This window comes from Callorhinchus milii, unplaced genomic scaffold (assembly GCF_018977255.1).
Source record: "Callorhinchus milii isolate IMCB2004 unplaced genomic scaffold, IMCB_Cmil_1.0 Scaffold6, whole genome shotgun sequence".
Classification (NCBI taxonomy): Eukaryota; Metazoa; Chordata; class Chondrichthyes; order Chimaeriformes; family Callorhinchidae; genus Callorhinchus; species Callorhinchus milii.
This window is the reverse complement of record NW_024704747.1, coordinates 3,244,277-3,270,745: the sequence shown is the minus strand read 5'-3', so window position 1 is coordinate 3,270,745 and position 26,469 is coordinate 3,244,277. Positions and strand designations below refer to the sequence as shown.

At 44.8% G+C, this 26,469-nt stretch overlaps 1 protein-coding gene across 2 annotated transcripts in view; it reads right to left on the bottom strand.

Annotated features, from left to right (window-relative positions):
- Positions 1-19,004, bottom strand: part of cacnb4a (calcium channel, voltage-dependent, beta 4a subunit) — a 79,596-nt gene extending 60,592 nt beyond the window's left edge. For both annotated transcript variants that reach the window (XM_007896289.1, XM_007896290.2), the window contains exons 1-2: positions 18,718-19,004; positions 17,295-17,387 (exon numbers count right to left, since the gene is read on the bottom strand). In XM_007896289.1, the coding sequence (XP_007894480.1) occupies positions 17,295-17,387; positions 18,718-18,801 (177 nt within the window). In that variant the 5' untranslated portion in view covers positions 18,802-19,004. The remainder of the gene's footprint in view (positions 1-17,294; positions 17,388-18,717) is intronic.
- Positions 19,005-26,469: the final 7,465 nt, after the last annotated feature.

The window sequence follows — 26,469 nt, the reverse complement described above, 5'->3', positions numbered from 1 at the left end:
ATAGGGAGGAGCAAGGCCGTAGAGGCAGAATGGAACAGCACGGAAACAGGCCATTCAGCCCAGCTATTCTCCACATGAGCCTGCACCCCTCCTAGCCCGATCTCCTATACCCTTCTGTTCCTTTCTCCCTCACATGTGTTCAACAGTATCAAAGGGAATTGGCTGCCTCATTCACCTACAGAATACAGTCACCGCAATTTACGGAAAAATGCTTTGAAGACATCCTCCTGACATGAAAGGCACTGTATCAAATGCAAGGATTATAAAAGGAAGATGGATTCTTCCCAATCAATATTTTCTATGCATCCGGGGAAGGTGCCACAGTAGGGTTGATAAGTAAGAGACTAAATACAGGATTTATTTTTTAATGAGTGTGTTGAATCCTTGTCTCTCCTCTAGAAATTGTGCTACGGCACGGATGAAAAAATACCTCCACCATCAAACAGAAGGTTGATTTAATGCAGCAGATAATTCTGGTAATCCTTTGCTATTTTCCTCTGAGAAGTCTATGTTGAATGTTTCTCAGCATTAGCAAGGGACTCCAATCGGTCAATTACAGTTCTCTAGCTCATGATCAAAAAGACAAGAACAGAAGAATTTGCTGGGCCAAAGAAGACCAAGGTCCACCCAGTTCGCCTTCCACCAACCTGGCAGTGGCTTGCCTGTGGAACAGGCTTCCGAGGAGGATGGTTGAAGCAAGAAATGTTGATTCCTTCAAACACGGATAGTTTCCTTGTAGGAAATAACATGATGGGATATAGTACATAGACAGTTCGGGACCTATGTACATGCGACCACCAGGAAGGTGGAACGCAGACTAGATGGACCATGGCCTTTTGATCATCTAGAATTTCTTATGTTCTTATGTCATTTCATAGATTCATAGAATGTTATGGCACAGAAGGAGGCCATTCGGCCCATTGAGTCTGTGCCGGCTCTTTGACAGAGCAAGTCACTTTCACTAACCCCATTCACCAGCTTTCTCCCCATAACTGTGCAAACCCGTCTTCCCCAGATACCTATCAGATACCTATCATGACCCATACTATATATTTTATCCCAAGATATCATTTCCTAACAGAAATCTATCTAATTTATTCTTGAAAGAATGAACACTTTCTGCTTCCACCGTCTCCCAAGGACTTGTTTCATGCGTTTACTGCTTGCTCGCTGAAGTAGTGTTTCCGCAGATTTCTTCTGAATTTACTCCCCCTTCAATCGTATGTCGTGTCCTCTGGTTCTGAAGGTGCTATAGAACTGTGTTGTTATTGAGTCCAATTTTAAGTGCAGTCAATGCACCAAGTATTTCATGCATCTTGAAATAAAAAATCATTACTGTTTAAACTGTGGTAAATATTGCTCCTTCCTCTTGTTTTTATTGAGCGTGTGCGAGGCAGGATGGAGGTTGGAAGCAACAACAACAACAATAGATTGCGTTTACATAGCAACTTTCGCACCAGGAGGACTTTGTAAGGCTTTGGAGAGTGAAGTGTTTGCACCTGCGCTGGGGACTGGAGTCAAGGGAGGTGGAGGGCAAGGAGGGGGTGGAGGTGTGAAGGTGACCCATAGCATTTCATTTCATTTCCGCTTACTCGGCTCACCTCATTATAAACCATTGGAAAATCCTCATACAAATGCACCAATTTCATATTTGATTGATTCTCATTTGACAGCAAGACAACGGTTTCCTCAATAGCCAAATGAGAACCCACCCGGGGTAACAAGAAAAATCCTGGATGGTAATTGATTTAACTCCATGAAAACAACAGATAATGTGCATCCACGGTTTATCTAATTAGGCGTAATCTGAATGTATTCAGGCTATAATTTGACAGAAGGGAAGATGGTCAAGTCCAACATGCTCACAGCACTCAACTCTCCCTCATGTGCTCAGCTAGCTTTCTGATGCTTCATCTGGCCCTGGCATCTCCCTACTTCTCCGACCTGCTTATTCCTCCAAACCCCCTGCCCACTGCCACCGCTCGACTGGCTCCGGCCTCCTGCTTATCCCTCGTGCCCTCCGTTCCATCATCGGTGGCCCCGCTTTCAGCCACTACGTCCCAAAACTCTGGAACACTCTTCCTCTATCCCTCGGCTTTGCCGTCCCCCCACTCCTTCCCCATCTTCGGGTTGCGCCTGGAGACCTTCCTCTTCGATCGTGCCTACGGTCACCTCCCACCGATTGGACCTCGGACTCCGTCCCATCAAGCGCTCTGGGACTTTGCCCTGCATGACGGGCGCTATATAAATATTGTTGTCGGGGCTCATCATTTTTGAGAGAAGACATCTCAGTGGGGACTTGTAGAGGTGTGGAACATTTTAAACGGGATTGGGAAAAAAAATCAGGGAAATAGCTCTACCGCTGGCATTTTAAGATAATATATAATCCTTTCCATTCACACGGAGTCCCAGTTCTTTTTCACACGTAAATACGGATTTTATCAACGCTGGAAACATGTGAGGACCAGCACTCCTTCGAGGGAAATCTATCTGTTACTGTTTCCAAACATCTTGTCTCAACCACAAACACTCGGATAAGGACATCTTGAGAAATGCCATTAATATTGTCCATTCAAAAAATAATAAGGGGAGCCGAGCGAGGGAGCCTGATGTTCAAGGTAATGAGTTGCAAACAAACTGAACCGTCGCTATTGGCAACTGAGCATCCACCTCACTCTACTTTACCAGTGCTATTTTGGTGGTGTTTAAGCAGAGAGCTTTTCCATACTGAAGCTTCCTCATGAAGCTCATATTCCTCTGCATACTTTTAGATATTAAAAAAAAAGGGAAGCTTCGGACACTCTCAACCCCATATCGCCATTTTCTTTGAGAACGTCAGTGGCTTCTTTGACGATGCGGGACATTGAATTTGCACAAAATTGGCTGCCATATTCATGCGCACAATCACTGCACTTTACAGCATATCCTATGAACCGCTGTGGGACGTCCTCTCGATGTGAAAGACTCTGTATCAAATGTAAGGATTATTATTATTATTTTCAATGTCTCTTCAATGAAGCAATGGAGTCTTATAGCTTAGTGGTTTAGCGCACTCGCCTCCCAAGCGAGAGGACTCAGGTTCGATTCCCACGCAGGGCGACCCACCAGGCAAGTTTCTTTAATCCACGCGCCTCTGTTTATCCAGCAGTAAGTAGGAATCCAGGTGTTAGTCAATTGACGGATCGCTTGATGGAGCTAATAATCCCTTCAAATAAATAATTTTAAAAAATACTAATAATTTTGTTCACTCAATCTACTATTGTTTGTGGGGACGCTGCTGTGCGCAATTGGCTGCTGCGTTTCGCCCACAAAATATACAGTCAAATCACTTTACAGTATATTCTGTGAAGCACGTTGACACGTCTCAACAATGTGATAAAGCACGCCTCATAATAATCTCTCCAAAAACAAAACAGTAATAAATTGGTCATTTTCAGTCCACGACTGTTTGTGGGACACTGCTGTGTGCAATTGGCTGCCACGTTTCGCCCACAAATACACGGTCAATTCACTTTACAGTATATTCTGTGAAGCACTTTGAGACGTCGAGAAGACGTGAAAAGCGTTATATCAAATGCAAGGATTATTATTATTATCAAATGTCATTTTATTATTATTATTAATGTCCCTTTAATAGAAACAATGGATGACAGAAACCAAACATATTGAGAGATGGGGGCGGGGAGGGTGGGGGGGGATAAAAAATGAGGGGGAGGGAGAAGAGAAATGTCCTCAGATGCACAATCCTTACGCTCATTACAGGCAAAACCGTCTGTGTCTGTTTGAATCATAGGTCAAAGTGTCAAAAGGCAGCCACGGTGAAGGAGAGTGAGCTGACTCATTTAATCAAGCAAATGATCCCAGTGCGAAGAAATAAAAATGTAAAGATGAAAGCAAATACCTCAAAGAAGTATTATTTATAGGGACCACACAAATTCTGCGTAACCTTCAATGTTAACATGAAACTGGCTAAGACTTACTGGCTAAGAACGGGTGGAAATTGATGGTCTCGGCAGCAGGACTGAAGACTGCACAGAATTGTGGAAATTTCCCAAATTCATTGAAGAACTGAGAAAATACAGCTTCCAAAATCAGTTCCTTTTAATTATTTGATCCACTCGAATCAAATCGATTCTTTTACTGTAAACAGAGGCGGGTGGAGTAAGGAAACTTGCCTAAAGTCTCGCCCTGCCGGGTATCGAACCCGGGTCCTCTCGCTTGCGAGGCGAGTATGCAACAGGACTCCACACCAAACCAAATCTCCAGAGGGTGATGCGCATCAATGAGCAGATTTGCAACGTGGTAGAAGATCAATAAAAATGACCATATTGTTCCTGCTCATGAGAGTGCTTTGGTTCCATCCGCAAGTCAAGCAGTGAAGCAAACTCACATAGGAACATAAAGAAATGCTGTAGCCATTTATCTTCAAGAGAAAAGGGGAACTGAGATAAAGCACCACTCAGCCACAAGAATACTATTCAGCTAAGCACACCGGCCTCGTAGGAGCCGCTAACGCTACAAAAGAAGAGCGATCGGGCAACAGAGCTTGGCTGTATCCTGCCGAGACATCTGCCCTCGGAAACCAGTGAGACTGCCATTCCTGTGCTCCTAAGTTTTAATAATAATAATCCTCTTTCCCGTCGGGAGGACGTCCCTTCATGGGATTTCCTGTAAAGTACCGTTAAGCCCTCTGGGAAGCTACCCTGCACGAGGGGGCGCTGTGTAAACCCATGTTGTTGTTATTGAAAAGTGGAGTGACTGGGGGTGCTTGAGACTCGGGGGGGGCTGGTTCATAAAGACCTGTCAAGAACGGCGTTGGACAGAACGCTGTTGCAGCAGAATCAGTTTGTGTGAGCCACGTACCTTATTAACCCTTGCATTTGATATAGCGCCTCATCACGTCTCAAGCGCTTCACAGAATGTACCGTAAATAATAATAATATCCTTGCATTTGATATAGCGCTTTTCACGTCGGGAGGACGTCCCAAAGCTTTTCACAGAACACACTGTAAAGTGAATTGACTGTACATTTTGTGGGCGAAATTCTCAAAGAAGTCCTGATAACATCGCGACCGACTGAGCCAAACTGATGGTGGCTGGATCGTTAAGGATCACAGGTCCCGAGCCATTTAGAAAAAGTACTGCACTAGGAACTAGGAACCCAACCGTGCATTCCTCCCGTCGCCAGCATCTGTGACAAAAGCAAAATCCTTCTGTGGAAGTACAGTGGAGATACTGCCTCTGAAAGCACTGAGCTTAGCTCATTTGTGCTACAGCAACAACAACAACTTGCATTTATATAGCCTCCTTCACACGGGATAGCATCCTGCAGAGCTTTATTATACTGCTATGTAAATGCAACTTGTTGTTGGTTAGTGATTTGAGGGTCAGACATTGCTGGCTAATAAAAACCACTGAAGTAGCAGTAAGAAGATTCGTTACACCATCACAACATTCGCAGGACAGAAGAAGGCCGTTCGCCTCATCCGTTTCGCTCGCAAAACACACAGTCAATCCCCCTTTGCAATATATTCTGTGAAGAGTTTTGAGATGTCTCAACGACGTGATAAGGCTCTATATCAAACGCAACGATTATAGTTAATGTTACGGACAGCGTACAATATACAATGATGTATGTAGCACCTTTCACATTGGGAGAATATATCAATGCACTTTACACAGCTGGTTGAACCCCCTAGGTGGAGTTGGGGTAAATCGGGGGAAAATAGTGGGGCGAGGGATGGAGGCAGGGGTGAGTCAGAAAGCCTGTGTGATAGAATTATGAAGAGCGGAGGGAAGAATGGCTTAGAGCTCAGCCCGTGCAACAGAACAGAAGGCACAATTTGGTTCTGGCTTTGTTTTGTTACTCGACGCGCACGAGATAATTTCTTCAGTCATTATCACGGTACTTTCCTGTAATCTGCAGGAGTAGAACGCATCAAAACATTATTAACATGGTTTATCTAGCTGCGGTATAACATTCATTTGAAAATGAGTCACACTGGCTGACAAGCGGCCCACTCTTTTACTGCTGGAGAGTGCCCGTCAAGCAATGGGTTTAGCTGCACAGAACAGCTCCAAACTACCCTCAAAAAAACCTGCAGCGCAATAACAATAAGAATAATAATCCTTGCATCTGATATAGCGCCTTATCACGGCGTTGAGACCTCTCGAAACGCTTCACAGAACATACCGTACTGCAAAGTGAATTGACCGTGTATTTTGTGGGTGAAACGCGGCAGTCAGTTGCGCGACAGCAGTGACCCTTTGACCAGAATGAGTCTTTTTGTTGCGTGTAATTTTATTAACTGTGCACAGAATGAGGCACATCCGAAGAGAGGTAGTGATGAGGCAAAGACTTTTCAATCTATTGATCTCATCCTTCCAGAATACCCACCCTACCATCTTCCCAGCACAGCATCAAACTCTTTCATAATTGGTACCAAATCTCTTAGATCATTTGCTCTTAACCCTCGTGAAGTTCTCCAAATGGTATCCTACTTGAAGGATGTATATGAATGCAAGTTGCTGTTGTTATTGTAACCCACTCGAGCTCTTGATCGCTTTCTGTGTGACAAAATATTTGCCGGTTTCTAAAATTGCCCTGAATCTACATCCCCTTATCCTTCTGCCTCAAGACAAGGGATGTCCTCCCGATGTGAAAGGCGCTCTATAAATGTAACTTTGTTGTTGTTGTGCGGTTGCCTCAGCCTTCTCCGAGACACTTCTTCGTACAAAGGGTGCTATGGAAATCCCAAGTTGTTGTTGCCTTTCACGTCAGGAAGGCGTCCCAAGGCGCTTGACTGTCAAGGGTTTGCATGTGAGTGGGCTTTGGATTCAGGAGGTGAGTGGTGGTGGTCAAGCAGTGATGGGGATGGGAGGATGACCAAAGGCGCGGTCAATGAGGAAGGTCTTGAGCAGACCTTAAAAGGAGGCGAGGAGAAGGGACTCCGAGATGGATGGGGATTCGGATAGTTCCAGAAATAGGCTTTGCGTCTATTTCAAAACTGCATCCTAATAACCTAGATTTTGGTTCAATCCGCATACAGTGTATGTGTGTGTGTGTGTGTGTGAGTGTGAGTGTGTGTGTCTCCCGTCCAACCCCATCTAGCTGACAACCGGCTAATTTGTCTTAAGGAATCACTAGCTGTTGCTCGGAAATGTACCATTATGCAGTTTGCAGAAGCCCTCAGCGGGTGGCACTGACTGATCTCGTTCCATTTCTATTAACATAGTGCAACTGCTCTACCTTGTGACCGCTTTTGGGATCGCAGCACAAAGGGAACAGCACATCGGTGCGTGGGTGGGGACGTGCGATCGTGAAAAGTAATAAAGGAAAGATTTAGAGAGAGACACACACAAACAAATAACCAAACAAACAAACAAACAGATCCGCGCACACAAAGTTAGTGATGGGAATGTACGATTCTCAGGCACAAACCATACTTGAGGCAGAATCCAATAATTCTCTCTAAGGACGAGGATTTAAGTTGATGTTTGGCCAGGAGGGTTGTAATTGAGAGCCATGATTCTTCCCACTCGGCTCCTGTTAAATCCTGAGAACCAAAGCCCAAATGTGTACGGTGGTTCTAACTGGATGAGCAATGGGTAGTGGGTTGGGGGGAAGCAGGTTGGAGAGTGAGAGAGGAGCCGGGGCATGAAAGGATTTGAGCTCAATTTGCACATAGCAAAGTCCTACAAACAACCGTGAAGTCAATGACCAATTTATCTGTAGCCCATGACAACAGGAGCAAACTCCTTGTTCTTTTAGAATTGTGCGGTGCTGTGAAATCTTCATTCTCACTTAACCTTTTCAACTGAATGCTCAGTTCAAAGATTAGAAATCTATCGACATTGATTATGGACATCCACGGACTATAATTTAATCCAGACCTAAGCACAACCAGACCAGATGGGCCATGTGGTCTATATTTCTTCCTAACTGGTTTAGCTTGACCAACAATTCCCCGAGTAAAAACACTCATTTCATCTCGCCCATAAAATATACAGTCAATTCACTTTACAGTATGCTGTCAAGTGCTTATAACGTCTCAACAACATGATAAGGCGCTGTATGAAATGCAAGGATTATTGTTATATTACTATTGCTGTTTGGGACGTCCTCCTGACGTGAAAGGTGCTATGCAAATGTAATTTTGTATTTTGTATTGTATTTGCTTGTGGCACATTGGCTGCCAAGTTTGCCTACAAGTACGCAGTCACTGCACTTCACAGTAAAATACTGCAATGTGCTTTAAGATAGCTCAAAGATGCAATAAGGCACGATGTCAAATGCTAGGATTGTCGTTCTTATTGTCGTCTTCACTGGCTTTAAATCTCAGTGCTGAAGAATCACGAATATCATCGCATTGATAAAACCAAGGACAGCTCTCAATCCTGCCTTAATAATGAGCTGCCTCAGGCTCAGTAAATGTAAACAGCCTCGACATTCAGAGCAGAAAGATTGCGTCCGCCGAGCTTAATGGTAAAGTTGAAACCTCCTTTGGTGGGTGAAGGATGCCTCTGTTTTGCGAAATGCGTTTTAATACTTAAGGAGCCCCCCCAAAAAAGAAGGAGGCGATTTTTCCGTCGCTCAGCGAAAGAAAAACAAATGATTATTATTTTTATGTTATTCATCATTTCGATATCCAGTGTTATGGAATCAAAGCAATTTACACGGTAAGGATTCCTTGACTCCCAACCCGAGCATATTTCTCATGTTCTATTCCTGTGGATGTTAAGACCCGTGTTGCTAAGGGAACCAAACCAGGCCAGCGCAGTTATAAGAGCTCAGCAAGAGCTAATTTTAGGGTAGCCATTAACACAGCCGACTTTCTCGCAGTCACTCCTTTGGAGGCAACGGCGCAGAGAGGAAAACAACACCTAAAAAGCATGAGAAGGACCAATAACTTTCGCTCATCAGCAAAACGAGTTTCGCCCCCCAATGTCCAGATGTTCTCCCCACGTAAGTTTCAATACGTTCTGACGCAGTTCAATAAGAAAATTGGCAATTGAAACGTGCCTACGTTGCAAACGGGGTTTCTTTTTCTCGAGCGTAATCCATATTTTCCGTGCCACGAAAATAATATTACCTGCGTCTCTTTGAAACGCTTAAGTTTTAAGTTTCGCCCACAAAACACACGGTCAATCGACTCTAAAATATATTCTGTGACGCACTTTGAGACGTTTCAACGATGTGATAAGGCACGATATCAAATAATAATAATAATAATCCTTGCATTTGATATAGCGCTTTATCACATCTTCGAGACGTCTCAAAGCGCTTCAAAGAATATACTGTACAGTGAATTGACTGTATAGTTTGTGGGTGAAATGCGGCAGCCGATCGCGCACAGCAGCGTCCCTGCAAACAGTCGTGGATTGAGTGACCACGTTTGTTTTGNAAAAACATTTTTACAAATGAATTATTATTCCCCGGAAAACCGATCCACCAATTGAGTAACAACCAGGTTTCTACTTACTGCTCGGTAAACAGAGGCGTCATGGAGTAAGGAAACTTGCCCAACATTTCGCCCTGGCCGGGAATTGAACCCAGGCCTCTCACTGCGAGATGCACGCTCTAACCGCTGAGCTACAGGAATCCAAGGTTATAATTATTATTATTATATACGCCACTGTGCGCAATTGACTGCCACATTTCGCCCACAAAATATACAGCCAATTCGCTTTATAGTATATTCCGTGAGCGCTTTGAGGTGTCTCAAAAACATGATAAGGCGCTGTATCAAATGCAAGGATTATTATTATTAAATTAAGCAATGTGAAAAGATATAATAGGGAACTACAAGGGAGGATCGGATCTCATTCATCAGGAATACCCTTTCCTCCAGTCCTCCAGTCACAGAATACCGGCCTTAACCACCCTTCCTGGTAACCGTGTTCCAGTCATTAAATACCCTCTGGGTAAAAAAATTACTTCTGGTGTCTTTCGTGATATTGCTCTTTGCAGCCTTAAACCTGTGCTCTCTTGTTCTCTTGTTATTGTTCTGCTCTCTCGGCACATCCAAAGTATTCTGCGTTTACTTTTTCAATCCCATTTTAATTTTTATACAACTCTGCAAAGGTCCCCCCCCCCAGAGACATCTCAATTCAAGCCTAATCATTGCTCAAAGACTTATCCAATTTCTCCAACAAAAAAGATATTCATCTTCATTGTTCTCCTGTGCACCACCTCTCGGGCCGAGGGAATCCCACACCTCACCCTCACCTTTGTATGAAGAAATACTTCAGCTTACTCCACACACCTCTGTCTACCCAGCAGCGAGTAGGAACCCGGTTGTTAGTCGACTGGCGGATTACTTTTCCAGGGGGTAATAATCCCTCCAATAATAATAATATCATACTTTGGTCACTCCATCCAATATTGTTTGCGGGGACACTGCTGTGCGCAATTGGCTGCCACGTTTCGGCCACACAATACACAGACAATTCACTATACAGTATATTCTGTGAAGCTCTTTGAGACGTCTCAAAAATGTGAACGGCGCAAAATCAAATGCAAGGATCGTTATTACTATCATCATTATAAGGCACAATATCAAATGCAAGGATTATTATGATTATTACTTCTGGATGTATGTCTGTAAATTGCTCTAGAGAACGATAAAAATGTGCTCCCTCTGCCCTGCTGCCTTGGCGTAGCTGAAATCATTGTTTGGAATTGTCTTCCCCCATCCTAGATTACTAACAGTTCCTTTTGAGGCTTCTCCGTGAGCCTTGGCTTATCCAGCCTTTCCCCATACTCTTACTTCTAATACCTGAGATCAGGCTTTGTTGCTCTCTATTACCGTCTCTAATGCCTGGGCTTATGTTAGCTTGACCGTAAGCAGAACTCCAGCGTGACCAAGCAATGAACATGACTGCCGAGGATCTGAACTCCTCGAATCATAGAACCTTACAGCAGCAGAAGGAGGCCATTCGGCCCATTGCGCCTGTTCCGGCTCTTTGAAAGAGCTACCAACTCGTCCCACTCGCCCCTGCTGTTTCCTCAATTTTGCCATTTTTTTCTTTTCAGTTTCCTTTTGAAAGTTACCATTGAATCTGCTTCCACCGCCACTTTTAGGCAGCGCATTCCAGATCGTAACAACTCGCTGTGCGTAAAAAAAATTCTCCTCATCTCGCCTCTGGTTCTTTTGCCAATTATCTGGGGAACCTGTGTCCTCTGGCTACCCACCCACCCACCCACCAGCGAACAGTCTCTCCTTATTTACTCTATCAAAAAGCCCTCACATTGCAAACACCTCTATTAAATCTCCCTTTAACGTTCTCTGCTCTAAGGAGAACAATTCCAGATTCTCTCGTCTCTCCACAATTGAATTGGTAATGTGCAATGCAGCCCAACATCCTATTTGACTAGTTGATTGCTGCATAATAAATCATCAGCCAATTTATATTCCTAGGTCTCTTTCAACTCGCTCTCCTCGCAGCAAATTTCTGTCTCTGCCGAGCCTCCTATTTTTACTTTGTACATGGGGTAGCTGAATGTATTTCAGTCGAACTCTATTTGCCTGTAATCAGCTTGGTTGCGTACCCTGCTGAGCTCTCTTTTTAAGATTGTGGTTGCCTCCTCTAATTCCATAGCTGTCGCCCTCTGTCTTTTGGCCTCACAATCCTCGTATTTAACTATGTCGACAGGCATTTGAATACAACGTTGTGAGTAACATCTGTACAGGAAACTAGTTGGCCCATCATGCCCACTGGAACGATTTACTCTAAGCCCACTTCCCTGCTCTTTCCCCTCAGGTCGAAACCTTGGGCAGGTTTCCTTACTCCACGCACCTGATAATAATCCCTCAAGAAAAAAAACAATAATAAATTGGTCAATTCAATCCACGACTCTTTGTGGGACACAGCACAAATGTACAGTCAATTCACTTCACAGTCTATTCTGTGAAGCGCTTTGAGACGTTTAGAAGACGTGCAAAGCGCTATATCAAATGCAAGGATTATTATCATTATTATTATCCTTTCAGATCTTCATTCTCAAGTGTTTATTTCATTTCTTTACGTCATATATTTTCTTTCACGATGTTCCGCAACCTAACAAATGGTGGGAATAAAACCTCGGTGCACCCAGATTCCATGAATTTACAAGGCGACTGAATGGATCGCACCTTGTATCTTCTGTATAACTTGTTGTTAGTAACCGTGCTTCACGGAGACACAAAATGGTATCCCGCTAACTTGTTCCGCCATGCGCTCTTCGTATTATATTCAAGCCATTACGCGATTAGGAACCGTAAAGCATCCAGCGAAGATCGACAATTGCTCTGGCATATAAATCAGCTTAAATCATCTTCAGAAATCTGCCTTGAAAAACTGGGACCGAGCACACACGAGAGAAGCTTTGCTCAGTTACGCCACTCAGTGGAAACCAGAGATCGAGGCAGGTCAGGTCGGAAGGAGCGGAAGGGAATGCGGGAAGCAAAGAACAGAACAACTGATCAACCAGGAGCACAAGCTCAAAACAAGCACCATGTTCAAGCACACGAGCGACTTGGTGGATTTCCTATTTTGTGGGCGAAACGCGGCAGCCAATTGCGCACAGCAGTGTCCTACAAACAGCCGTGGATTTTTTTAGGGGGCTGAGGAAGGATTATTACGCCCCAGAAAATGATCCACCACTCGATTAATCGGGTTGTCAGTCGATTGGTGGATCGTTTCCCAGGGGGTAATAATCCCTCTCTCAAAATACATCCATGACAGTTTGTGGCATACTGCCGTGCGCAATTGGCTGCCGCATTTGTCCACAAAATACGCAGTCAGTCCGGTTTACAGTATATCCTGTGATGCGCTTTGAGACGTCTCAATGAGGTGATGAGGCGCTGTATCAAATGCAAGGATTATTATATAGAATAACAACAACAACTTGCAGTTATATATAACGCCCCTCAAGCAAGGTAGCGTCCCAGAGCACTTGACAGGGGTGGATATGTGATAATATAATATATAATAAAATAGAATCATTGAACATGGAAGGAATCCATTTAGCTCTTCAAACACAGAAAAGTGAAAAAAAAAAAGGTGGGGAGAGAGAGAATAAGGAAGATCACATACAAAGGAAAGAAAGTCCTCAGTCTAACACATTTTAAAGGTCCTGATATTTTCCTTTTAGGGGTTAGGGTTAAGAGAGCAATAAAATGATTCCAGAGGTTTCGAGCAGTTTTAATACCGGAATGTAAGCATTAATGTAGTCCCCTTTGACAAGTGTGCGTGACCCGAAAGTGCTCCCAGAGAGAGGAACTGCCCACAGACCCGAAGGCACTCTCAAAAGGAATTAAAACAATCATTTACATGTTCTGTATCTCTGGCTGACAGCACACGGCGAGATCCCAGCTGACGCAACTGAGAAGTAGAGGCCACAGATGCTTAGACAGCCCACAGATAGCGGAGTATATTTAGACGTAATATATTTAGACCGGTTTCTCATTTATTTAAAAATAGGTAAAGAAGTAAATTGGTGTTCGTGTGATTTATATTTGTTTTAATTTTCCCCCAAAGTCAAGGAAGATTCAGCGTCATCGATTAATTAGTGAAATTCTTTTTGGGAAAATTGCAATAGTTTTGAATGCCATCGACACAGCAGCAACAGCAACTTGCACTTATATAGCGTCTCAAAGGGTAGCGTCTTAGAGCGCTTAATAGTGGCGGAGCCTGACTCTGAGCCGGGGAGAGTGGGGATGTAGCCGTAAGCCCGGTCGAAGATGAAAGTTTTCAGGCGGATCTTGAAAGAGGGGAGAGAGGGGACAAGGCGGAGGGATTGAGGGAGAGTGTTCCAGAGTTTCAGGGCGCAGTGGCGGAAAGCGCCACCTCCGATGGTGGAGCGGAAGGCACGAGGGACGAGCAGGAGGCCGGTGCCAGTCGAGCGGAGGCGCCGGGCAGTGGACTGGGGAGTGAGGAGGTCGGGGAGGTAGGGAGGTGCCAGGGAGTGAAGGGATTTGAACACGAGTGTGAGGATCTTGAAATCGATCCATTCGTTGATGGGGAGCCAGTGGAGTCCTGAAGCGTAGTGGCTACCGCTCACCTCGCAAGCGAAAGGACCCGGATTTGATTCCCGAATTCAAGTGCAAGGTAAAACGGGCCACTTTTGTGCCACCTGTCCTCGTAATTTAACCCTTGACGCCTTCATTCTGGTGAAGTTGGAGGGAGAAAGATGGAGGGGAGTTGGTTACCTTCATGGCAACAGCTGAAAATAGATGATTTCATAACCGACTCAATGTGATGATTGAATCTTTTATGTAACGCCACTAAATTTCACCCTGTAGACGCATAAGTATGATTGACTTCTTTTACAATTATGGTTGAGGTGCGCGTTATATTACCGGTCGGTGAGTCAGTAACTGGATGGTACCAATTTAAGATCATTAGCAAAGGAGCAAAGGCTGCAGATGAGGAGGAGATTTTTTTTTCACATACACACACACCGTTTTCTTGGTCAGCGGGGTGTCTGACACCCGCGGAAACCCATCACCGCGCTTAAGACTATCCAAACCAAGCTGAGAATTCCATGCAACCCACCCACACGTGGAAATTTCAGAGATAGATTGCTGGAAAGGAATGCGCACTCTCATCCCTGGAGGGACTCAAACCTTATCTTACCTAATTCCAGCAAGTATTAGGTGCATGTTGGCAAGAGCCAAGGCTTTAGCGTGGGTTGGGGTAACTGCTGGGAGTCCAACCAGCTCAAACCGCAGAGCTTGCCATTGATATCACTATCTGCCGAGCTTTCCCGCTGCTTGTCCAGCTGGGACCACCCTACCCATCAGGGCTTTGGCTTGCAGGGTTAACAGGAGCTGAGTGGGAGGATTTCTTACACACACACACAAAGAATTGGTAGGATGTAGAATGCCCTGACAGGTGTGATGGTTGAGGGAGGAACCATATTAGCTTCCAATGGGGAACTGGAAAGAATTATAAAAAGAAGTCACCTGTGGGTTACTGGGGAGAAAGACAGGTCAATAGAACTGAAAAGATTGCTCTTTCAAAGAGCCAGCACTGACACGATGGGGCAAATAGCCTTCTTTGTGCTGTGACATGATAAAGTGCTATATCAAATGCAAGGATTATTATTATCATTATTAAATTTCTATGATTCTATGGTTCTCGCTGGAAAAATGAACGACCCTCTCATCATAATAATACATGAAAATAATCCTTCCATTTGATATAGAGTCGTATCACAACTCCGAGACGTCTCAAAGTGCTTTGCAGAATATACTGTAAAATTGAATTGACTGTATATTTTGTTGGACGAAATATGGAAGCCAATAGCGCACAGCGGTGTCCCACAAACAATCGCGGATGGAGTGACCAAATTATTATTATGCATACGTTTTAAAGCAATTATTAACCACGGAAAAGCAACCCGCCCATCGATTGACAGCCGGGTTCCTACTTACTGCTAAGTAAACAAAGGCGTGTGGAGTAAGGAAACTTGCCTAAAGTTTAACTGCGAATCGAACCCAGGTCCACTCGCTTGTGAGGCGAGTGCTTCAACCAATATGCCGCAGGTCTCCATATATTGTATTCAGATGATTTCCTCCCCCCCACCGCCCCACCCCACAAGGGATTGTGTATCTTTGGCTGGGGTGGGGGGCGGGTGGTGGTGGGTGGGGGAAGAGGGCATTGGCAGAGGTGGATCCCACCAAACTATTCAGAAAGAGAAGGGAATTTCTCCCTCCCCGGCCCAGGCAACAATTCCCCCAAATAAAATGGGTCATTTGCGTCACAGCTGTTTGCGCAAATCAGCCGCCGTGTGCACACTTGCTTACACAGTCACTACGCTTCACAGTAAATCCTGCGAAGCGCTTCCAGACGTCTCGACTGCTCTGTATCGGATGCAAGGATTAACCCTCCTACAGTAAGGAAAATTAAAACGTTATTATAAAATATAAATAATTTCCGTTTAAAAAAACGTCCGTATTTTTTTTAAAAAAATAAATAACTGGCCTACAATAAATGGGAAGTTAACTGGGATCAAGTCACTTTACGTGGACTTTCATTTTAAAATTATTTTTGTGCCGCCGTAGCGTTTAGGTTAGAGCGCACGCCTCGCAAACGAGAGACCTGGGTTTGATTCCTGGACAGCACAAAACCTTAGGCAAGTTTCCTTACTCCACACGCTTCTGTTTACCCGGCAATAAGTAGGAACCCGGTTGTTAGTCGATTGGCAGATCACTTTCTGGGGGTAATAATCCCTTAAAAAAAAGCATGGAATAAGTAATGATTTGCTCACTCAGTCCACGACTGTTTGTGGGGACGCTGCTGTGAGCAATTGGCTGCCGCGTTTCGCCCACAAACTATACAGTCAATTCGCTTGGGAGTATATTCTGTGAAAGCGCTTTGAGATCTCACAACAACGTGATAACACTAACACCAACAGCAAAATTACATTTGTATAGCGCCTTTCAAGTTGGAAGAACGTTCCCAAGGCGCTGGATGATCGGTGTGTTGCTGAGGGTTGGGATCAGGGAGGGTTGGGGTAGAGTGGGCTGAAGGACCACCCACCAATGGTGGGGCAGGCGAGGCGGGGGACGTGAAGCAGGCTGAGCAGAGGGAACGGGCAGGTTGGTAGGGGGTTAGGAGGTCGCAGGTGTAGAGGGGAGCAAGGCCATGGAGGGCTTTGAAGGTTGACTCCCTGTATCCTCTCTGTGTGATGGGAAGCCAGTGAGGTCGGGGAAGGATGGGGTTGATAAGGTCGCGGAGCCTGATGCGGGAGAGGGCACGAGCTGTAGATTTCTGGATGATCTTCAGCCTATTTGATAAGGCGCTATGTTAAATGCAACGATTATTCAGGCTTTGAAAACAACCGTTGGGAATTAAATCAGATTTTCTCTCTCACTCTCTCCTCTCCTTTCTCCCCCCCCACCCACCCACATCAAAAACGCAGGTCCTTAAGCCATTAGGGAGCTGACATTAATGGATTATGCTAATTAAACCCAATTTATATTACAATAATGAGCTTCTCTCTACAGTAATGAAAGTCGTTGGCAGTGAAGTGTGTGGGGTGGGGGTTGGTGGGGAAGAAGTCGTTCAAATCTAAAAATATACATTATATATAAAAATATATGTCAAAAATTGTGCCACGAGCAAAAAAAAGTGCCTCTGAACGAAAAAAAAAAGTTAAATGCCGGTTGACAGAAAAAGAAAGGTATTTAATTAGAGCCCAAAAAGGGTTCCATGCGATGAGCATTTAACGAGGCACTTGATGTCGATCCGTATGCCGAGCCGTGCCGGCGAAGGGCAGGTTTTGTGAGAAGCCGCCCTTTGCTTACCTGTCGGAGGATGAAACTGGTGGAGGTCGTCTCGGAGGAAGTGCTCCCGTCAGAACGCTTTAATCTGCTTCTCCTTCTGTGCACCCTGGTGAGCTACCCACACGCAGAGAGAGACAGAGAGGCAGAGACACAGAGAGACAGAGAGAGAAAAAGAGAAGAAACAGACTTAGATCCCATGAACTTTTCTTTCGGACTCATTCACTGTCGCTCGTTCCAATATTAACTCAATTTAAGATCGCAATTGTTCAACCTCAAAAAAAAATCTCAGTCCAGATTATTCTTAACAATGACTACCAGGTATGATGCCCAACAAATCCCCCAAATAAGATGGGTCGCTCACTCCATGTTTGTTTGTGGGACTCTATTGCACGCAACTGGCTGCCGGGTTTCGCTCACACAGTCACTTCACTTTATGGAATATCCTGTGAAGCGCTTTGAGACGCGTCTCGACAAAGCGATACGGCGCCATATCAAATGCAAGGCTTATTATTATTATAATAATTATTTCACCTTACTTATTGCAGGTTCATGACGGAGGTCGTGTTCAAGAACTGATGATGGAAAAAAAATCACCTCCAAGAAAGTTTTAGGTGAATTTAGTTCAAATCCAAACTCCTCGCCATCAACTACAAAGTTCGACTGCAATAAAACTTTGTTTTCGCTACAAGATTTCGGAAGAAAAGTAGTTGTAATTTCTCGCGGCTCGTTTGATGTACTTGAGAGGGGAGAGGAGGGGGTATTGGTGGAAGACACTTTACAAAATTTTAAACTGCAAACACTTTGCAAAACAAGGAGCTGGGAAAACAACAACTTGCACTTATATTGCGCCCTCAACCCAGGGTAGCGTCTCAGAGCACTTCACAGTGGCGGAGCCTGATTCCGAGCCGGGGTGGGGAGAGGTGTGGGGGTCGGGGGAGTGGCCGTAATCACGGTCGAAGAGGAAGGTTTTTCTGGCGGGACTTGAGAAAGGGGAGAGAGGGGGCAAGGCGGAGGGATTTAGGGAGAGTGTCCCAGATGGATAAGAAGAGACGGGGGTGGGGGAGTGGAATACGATTTCAAATAAAATCCGTCCCCCCTTAAGTTTTTCTTCGGACGAATTAATTGTTGCTCATTTCAATATTACTCCGTTTAAGACCGCAGCTGCACAAACTAAAGACAAAATAATCCAAGTGCACGTTATTATTAAAATAATAAGCATTAATATCGGTAATGATAAATAAAACCCGTTAATAATAATGACTAACGCTGATGAATAAATGAATAAGATGATGGTTTTGTAATCCTGTATTATTATTACTATTATTAGAACGTCATTAGTGCTTTTACCATTAAAGCAACACAACACAAAACACAACCTTTGCGTTAAATTTTATTCGTGTGCCTTTTTGCCCACAGAAAGTGGTCCGACGCCACACGTGTTTACCTGAAAGATTGGCGCTTGTAATCCATCGCCAGACAATTCTTTGGTGAATAAAGTTCCGACTCCAGACATCTTAAAATAGATCATTAGATCAGGGGGAGCTGATGGCAGGCCGATATCTTGAAGCGAGGGGTTTTAGCGGTGCTGAAACCACGAATCCATCCACTTTGTGACAGCTCAGACTGCGTTTGCTGTACACATCCCCTGCCCTAAGCAACTGGGTGCCTAGAGACAGCTCCTCTCTGAATCTCCGCACAGCTCTCCATGCAGCACCAGCAAGAAATCATTGCCTCCCCCTTCATTGGCTGGACCGGAATGGTTCAGGAGGAGAAGGGAGGGAGGAAGGGAGCAAGCGAGAGAGAGAGAGAGAGAGAGAGATCGCGCGAGGTAAGGGGAAGGGTGGTGAGGGGGCAGAAGAGTGAGAGTGAGTATGAGAGAGAGAGAGAGAGAGAGTGAGAGCGCGAGAGCTAAATCCTATCCTATTCGTACACCGTGAGTCACCCAAAAGGAAATTACACTTGATTCTCAGCTCTGCGTTCCTGCCCTGTGGGTTTTTTTCTCTGCTGAAGAAATATATCACATATTAAAAGTCTAATGTTGGGAGTCAATAAATAATCCCCAGCTCTCTCGTCCACCCCCATACACCCCCACCCCCCCCCCCCCAAATGGTTGGGAAAGGGGGAGAAATATGATAATAATAATAATAATAATAATAATAATAATCATTGCATTTGACGCAGCACCTTACCAAATCATTGCGACGTCTCAAGGTGCTTCACACAATACACTGTAAAGTGAATTGACGGTGTAATTTTATGATGAAATCTGGTGATAATAGCTGCAAAATAATAGCCACACTGCTAAGCGCAAACTGGCTGCCCCAAGCTACACAGTCACTCCACTTTACAGTATATCCTGTGAAGCGCTTTGAGGCGACCTGACAATGTGGTAAGTCTGTGTTGAGGTAACTGCTGAAGCCTAACCGGCTAAAACGGCACATAGCTTGCGGTTGCTAGCGCTGTCTGGCAAGCTTTCCTGCTGCTTGACCCGCTAGGACCCTCTACCCCATTAAGGCTTTGGCTTGCGGGGTTAACAGGAGCGGAGTGGGATAACTCCCAGCCCCTCCGGTGACTGGTCAGCCCTTCCAGGGCCTGTCGATGAGCCGGGGCTGGGCTGTGCTGCCGTCAGGAATATTGAGGACCAGCCTGGCTTAGGTACCGAGACCCCACAGAGGGCTGTCTCCAAAAGAGAAGCGAGTTTCTCCCAGTGCTCAGCCTTGGCGACAGACCCCCAGTTACTCGTCACGCGGTACATTTGCTTCAACTGTGTTTGCGGGAACGTGCTGTGTGCACACCGCATGCACATTTGGCATGCAAATACCCAATCACAGCCACTTAACAGTAATTCCCTGTGAAGAGCTCTCCGGAGTTTCAATCATGATTATGTGAACTCTGCAAATTACACCACAGGAGGTTATATTTTCCCCCGTGCAACACATAAGAGAAATAACAGAGCTGAACACTGAGCAATATGAGGCTGCTCAGCCCATCAGTACATCACGAGTAACTGAGTTACGTTGGCTTAAGTGATTTGTTTTGCAAAAATGCTCTGGGATCCTGATGCGCGTGTTTTGCTAAGCAAATTAGTCTCGAAGAAGGAGGTCTTGAGGTGGGATTTAAAGTTAGGTGAGTTGGGTAAGGCACACTTTACAGTATATCCCGTGAAGCTCTTTGAGACGTCTCAACGACGTGACAAGGCGCTTTATCCACGGCTGTTTGCGGGGACGCTGCTGTGCGCAGTCGGCTGCCGCGTTTCGCCCACAAAATACACAGTCAGTTCACTTTGCAGCGTATCCTGTGGAGCGCTTTGAGACGTTTCGAAGACGTGATAAGGCGTCGAATCGAATGCGAGGATTAATATCATCATTACCAAAATACAGTGAGCTCCCCCAGTGAGTTCTCCTGAAATATCCTAAGGGGACCACAGGATGGCAGCGGAAAGTGAAACATGTTTTGTTACCATTGATTTGGGACAGTCGGGGGTGGCTGACACCTGCGGAAAGCCGTCACTGTCCCTAAATCAAGTTCTCTATTGCTTGCTCGTCTCCAAGCCCCATTGCTGGGCACGGCAGGCTGGCCAACCGTTAACATGTTCTTACTGGTTCACGGCAGATCTTTGAATCCCATTTCCTTGCTTTTTCCCTCATAACCCCTGTATTTGAGGGCTCCGAGATGCTTCCTCACGTGAAGGGCGCTGCATAAATACGAATTGTTGTTGTTCTCTCTTCTCTTACTTCCCAAGTATCTATCTGTTTCCTTTATAAACATCGCGGCAGCGCTGCCCTGGAGAACATCAAACCTGTTTGATTCCAAGGAAATCATAAGCCGGCTGGCTGTCACAGATAAGGTTTGACCTGTTGCTAAATAAATAGCTGGTATCAGGAACTCTTTTCCAGGGGTACAAGGGTGTAAAACAGCTGCACGTACGTGTGCCAATGAACCACACAGCCAGGAAACACAACATGCATGTAGGAACATGCAAATTAATAGATGAAAAAAGACCAATGTCCATCGAGATCGAATCCACCATCGAGTACAGTGATAAATACATACAGTGGAAAGCTTTGGGAACCTTGGATGCAAAGTTTCCTAGTTCTCCCAAGCCATACAACACTTCCCGTGTCTCAAATCACACATATACTGACTGTATCTCAAAATATTATTATAATTTCCTTTGATAGGAAATTACATCCCTTATAAACATAGGACATGACATAGGAGATTACAGCACAAAAGGCTTTCAGAGCAAGATGACTACTCAATCGCACTATCCCACCTTATCCCCATTCCCCTTCAAGCCTTTATCTCACACATACCTGTCCACTTCCCACTTGAAACCCACAAGGGACCCTGCTTCTGCCTTCTTACTTGGCAGGACATCCCACCAACATCTCAATCTCTGTCCCACACCAGCAAAAAAAATCTCTTTTCGCACTACAGTGACTATCGTGGTTGGCGACTTAAAGGCAGCGTAGACACACAGCGTAAAGGAAGGATGGAATGTGTAAAGGCTATTCAACCAATTCACTCAGACCCCTCTTGGCAGACGACAGCTTTGGAACTCTCTCCCCCCAATCCTTCAACCTTGCCCCCTCCTTCCCCACTTTTAGATCATGACTGAAGACCTTCCTCTTCGCCCGTGCTTACAGCCACATCCTGTCTCCCCCCCAGGCTCGGTGTCGGGCTCCGCCACTGCTAAGCGGTCCGAGACACTCTCCCGGGTGAAAGGCGCTATACAAATGGGAGTTGCAAGGTGATTTTACACCAGAGTGAGAGTCCCCATCGCCATTCTCCTGAGCAGTTATATAACCCAGGCTAAACAATCGCCTCTCTCCTTATCTCTGTATCTCATGTTCTCGGTGCAGTCTCACAGTACCACGTACGAACAGGGCAGGGAATTCTTTTTATAGAATGTGACGTTTCATCAGTAATGGACGACCTAAATCCTTTTCCCATGTCAACTACAGACCTAGTAAGGGGCACCTTGGAATCCGTGTAAGGAGGAAGGTCTTTTTATAGCTCCTGGATCAACTATTCTCCCTGTTTTGGGTTCTCTCAACATTGTCCCACGCTCTATCAGTCCCTCCGTTGGCGGGCAGGCTTTCAGTCACTCTACCTCCCCTTCCCGGTGCTGTGTCCCGGATTCCCTCCAACTTGTTCCCTCTCCCTCCCATCTTTCAAATAAAATGCAAGGATTATTATTATTATTTGTGGTATTTCACGTGGTCCCAGGTGTTCCAACGGGATACACTGCAAAGTGGTGTGACTGTGTATGTTTTGCGGCCAAACACACCAGCCAACGTGCACATAGCAACGTCCCACAAACAGCCATGGTATGAATGACCAGTTTTACTTGGGGGGAAGCACTGGACAGGACAGATGAGAACTAAAGGGGGGAGAAAAGAGTTACAATGACAAATCGCACAATTCATATGATTATATTACCGACAGTGAGTAACAGTAATAACAATAATAATCCTTGTTGATATAGCGCCTTATCATGTCGTTGAGACGTCTCAAAACGCTTCACAGAATGCACTGTAAAGTGGAGTGACTGTGTTCTCTGCGGGTGAGACGCGGCAGCCAATTCCACACAGCAGCGTCCCCGCAAACAGTCGTGGATTGAGCCACCAAATTCTTTTTTTTTTTTAAACGGAAAAACACTGAACTGCTGCAGAGTTATGTAATGAACTCAACATCTTCATTGTTGCTTCCTTCGTAGGACACTTTCTTAAGAGTGTTCCGAGTTGCTTTGAAATGAATTTCTTCCTGACGGACTTGCTGCTGTGGCAGTTTAAAGTTTGCATGCTCATTAGTATTAATATACAATTTAAATGCGAGAGGAATAGCTATTTCTGCCGCGACAAAAAGTCATTTGCGAAAAATTTGCAAACTATGGAAGTGACGCATTTGAAGTTGACAATCCATTATTTATTAATCCTTTCATTTGTTACCGTGCCTTTCACATCGATCGAGGGGATGTCTAGAAGCTCTTCGCGGGGTTTACTGTAAAGCGGAGTGAGCTTGTGTTTTCCAGGCGAATATGGCAGCCATTCTGCGCACAGCAATGTCCCCGAATCTGCCATGAAACAAATCACCAATTGTAGTTGGAGGAATCACGGGGAGGACAATCTGGAGATATTCCCTTTTCTTTTCAAGTAGTGCCATAGCATCGTTAAAGTGCCTCGGGATGTCCTCCCGATGTGAAAAGCGCTATACAATGCAATGTGTTGTCGTCGTCGAAGCCCATCTGAACAGGTGAACGGTTTAACGTCTCATCCAAAGGACGACACCTTCGACAATGCAGTTCCCACCTCCAGCACTGCACTGGAGCGTCAACCTGTGGACTATGTATATATACAGAATATACTGTAAAGTTAATTGACCATATATTCTGCGCCCATATATAGTCTATGTGTATTATATCTAAATATATATACACACACACATAGACTGTGTATGGGCACAGAATATATGGTCAATTAACGTTACAGTATATTCTGTGAAGCGCCTTGGGACGTCTTCCTGACCTGAAAGGCGCTATATAAATGCAATTTGTTGTCGTTTTGTCTCAACGGCGTGATAAGGAGCTATATCAAAGGCAAGGATTATTACCATCATTATTATGTAAGTTCAAAGTCTCAAAGAGGGGGCTCGAACCCAGCACTTTCTGACGCCTTCACCAGGCTGACAGCTTGCTTTGATCCATTTGGAAGTTGTGCAAGTCACGTTCCAGACTATTTTTAGTTCCTCCGCAGCAGCGATAGACTCAGGCGGCTTTCAAGACAGACTGGCTGTACTTGCTGAGAATGTTCAAATTGCATTTGCGAACTTGCTCATCACTGCACGACTTTAGGGAAATAAAGAGCTTTGAAACTCAAGAGCTTCGGAATAGAACAAAACCTTTTCAAGGTTACAGGTAAAGTGTCACAAATCGACGGGCAGAGAGAGAGAGAAAAAAAATAAAAGAGCCAGTCTGGATGAATCGAGAAGCGCAAATTATTTCCGATCCAAAAAAAAAAAGAAACGAGGGGAGAGGAGAAAGGAAGAATAATCAGTATGAAAGAAGGGAGGGTGCGAACAGAGAGAATGGTTTGTTCAAACCCCTCGGTAACAGGTTCAGTTGAATAAGTCACCCTTTGAGGTCTGCTCCAGAAATCTGATTTTATTCTAGTTTTTCCTTAAAAAAAAACTTAAAATTATTGTGAATTCAAGAGAGGATGCACCTTTCCCTAAATTCTATTTCTGTGTGCGAACTGCCATCGAAATTTAATGTAAGAAAGAAGCACTTGCGAAAATCTGGATTTCTAACACCGCTCAATTGTACAAATACACACCTTGGAGTGTGAGAGAGAAAAGAACATATAACAACATAAGAATTGCTAGACCAAGGTCCATCCAGTTCAGATTCCACCGACCTGGCAGTCGCACGACATGTCATGTCCCAAACTATGTACTGTATCCCGAGATGTTGTTTCCTTAAGGAAATCTATCTAATTTGCATTTGAAAGAATTGACCCTTTCTGCTTCCCTGAAACAGGTTAAAACAGAACTAGACGGAGCTAAGAGGGTAATGGAACTGGTTCGGGAAGGCAGACCTGTGAAGCGTGCCAGAGAAGTGGCATCGATTGCTACGAGCGGCGGAAGGTGAAGTGACAGAAGCAATCCAGGATGAAATCAGTAACAGGAGCTCAACGGCAAACATCATGCCCCGCACTCACAATTCACCACAGGAACAAGGTACTGAAAAGAGGGATTTCTAGTCCAGTTAACCTGATATCCGAATGGCTGCCTTGCTTAAGAGTCTTTTGCCAGATGTCACTGTTGATCTGCAGAACATAGCAGTGATCACAACAGCTGTGGATATTGACTTGTCCCATTTAGCTCAGGTGTGAGACATCCTCTTGTTGTGAAAAGTGGCTATATACAAGTCATTTAGTGGTTGTTGTGTGTTTCTTTGCTACGATACCTGCTTCCGGCACCGAAAGAAGGGAAATGGCGAAATCCACCAATGGTCCGCATTGCCAATTGCCTATCATCACCATGTCTCCAATCAGGAAAAGCCAACACGTTGATTAGATCCCAATTCTGGGAAGTGGGGATCTGTTGACAAGGGGAGCCCATTTGTGCTGGTGTCTTTGCTCACACACGCACACTCTTTGGCCCATCTGAATTAATTCTTACACAACACTCACCCTACCTCTTTCCCATCGCTGCGTCAAGTTTCCTTAGCCCACGCGCGTCTACTAACGTAGCAGTAAGTCGAAACTTGATTGTTAGTCGAAAGGAAGATCGCTTTCTTGGGATCGTAATCCCTCAAAAAAAAATGTGGTCACTCAATTCATGACTGTTTGTGGGACACTGCTATAGGTGATATATCAAATGCAAGGATGATTAGGAGTCATATTTGTTATAAAATGTTATATATACACTTCTATAAGGTCCGATCTTTGTCCCTAGCTTTCCTGATCATTCCTCTGACACTGGGTATCATCCTTGTTGCTCAATGAAAAGCCAAACATAGGAATGAAATCTGCGATGACTTCACAGTGAGTTTCCTTCTGCTAATTTTCACAAGAGAGCTGGTGTGAGAAACGAGAAATAGCACGGTCTTTGCAGCTATCCTTGTGATAATTAGCACGAGGGACATTTATAGAACGTCGCAAATGTCACCCGTAAAAATCTGCTTCTGGAACGGAGTTCCAGGGAGTCGATCGGAATTGTATTAAATTGGTCACTCACTCCACCACTGTTTGTGGGGCATCGCTGCGCACAATTGGCTGCCAGGTTTCGCCCACAAAATACTCAAGTCACTTCACTTTTACAGTGTGTCCCGTGAAGCGCTTTGCGACGTCTCGACATCATGATGAGGTGCCGTATCAAATGCGAGGAATATTATTATTCTAGTAAAACTCGCATGCGTCTGATCTGGTATAAGTCGTACAATAATAATAATAATAATAATAATAATCCTTGCATTTGATATAGCGCTTTTCACGTCGGGAGGACGTCCCAAAGCGCTTCACAGAACACACTGTAAAGTGAATTGACTGTATATTTATGGGCGAACGCGGCAGCCAATTGTGCACAGCAATGTCCCACAAACAGTCGTAGATTGAAAATGACCAATTTATTATTGTTTCTTGGTTTTTGGAGGGATTATTATTATTATTATTACAATGACCTAAGTGGTACA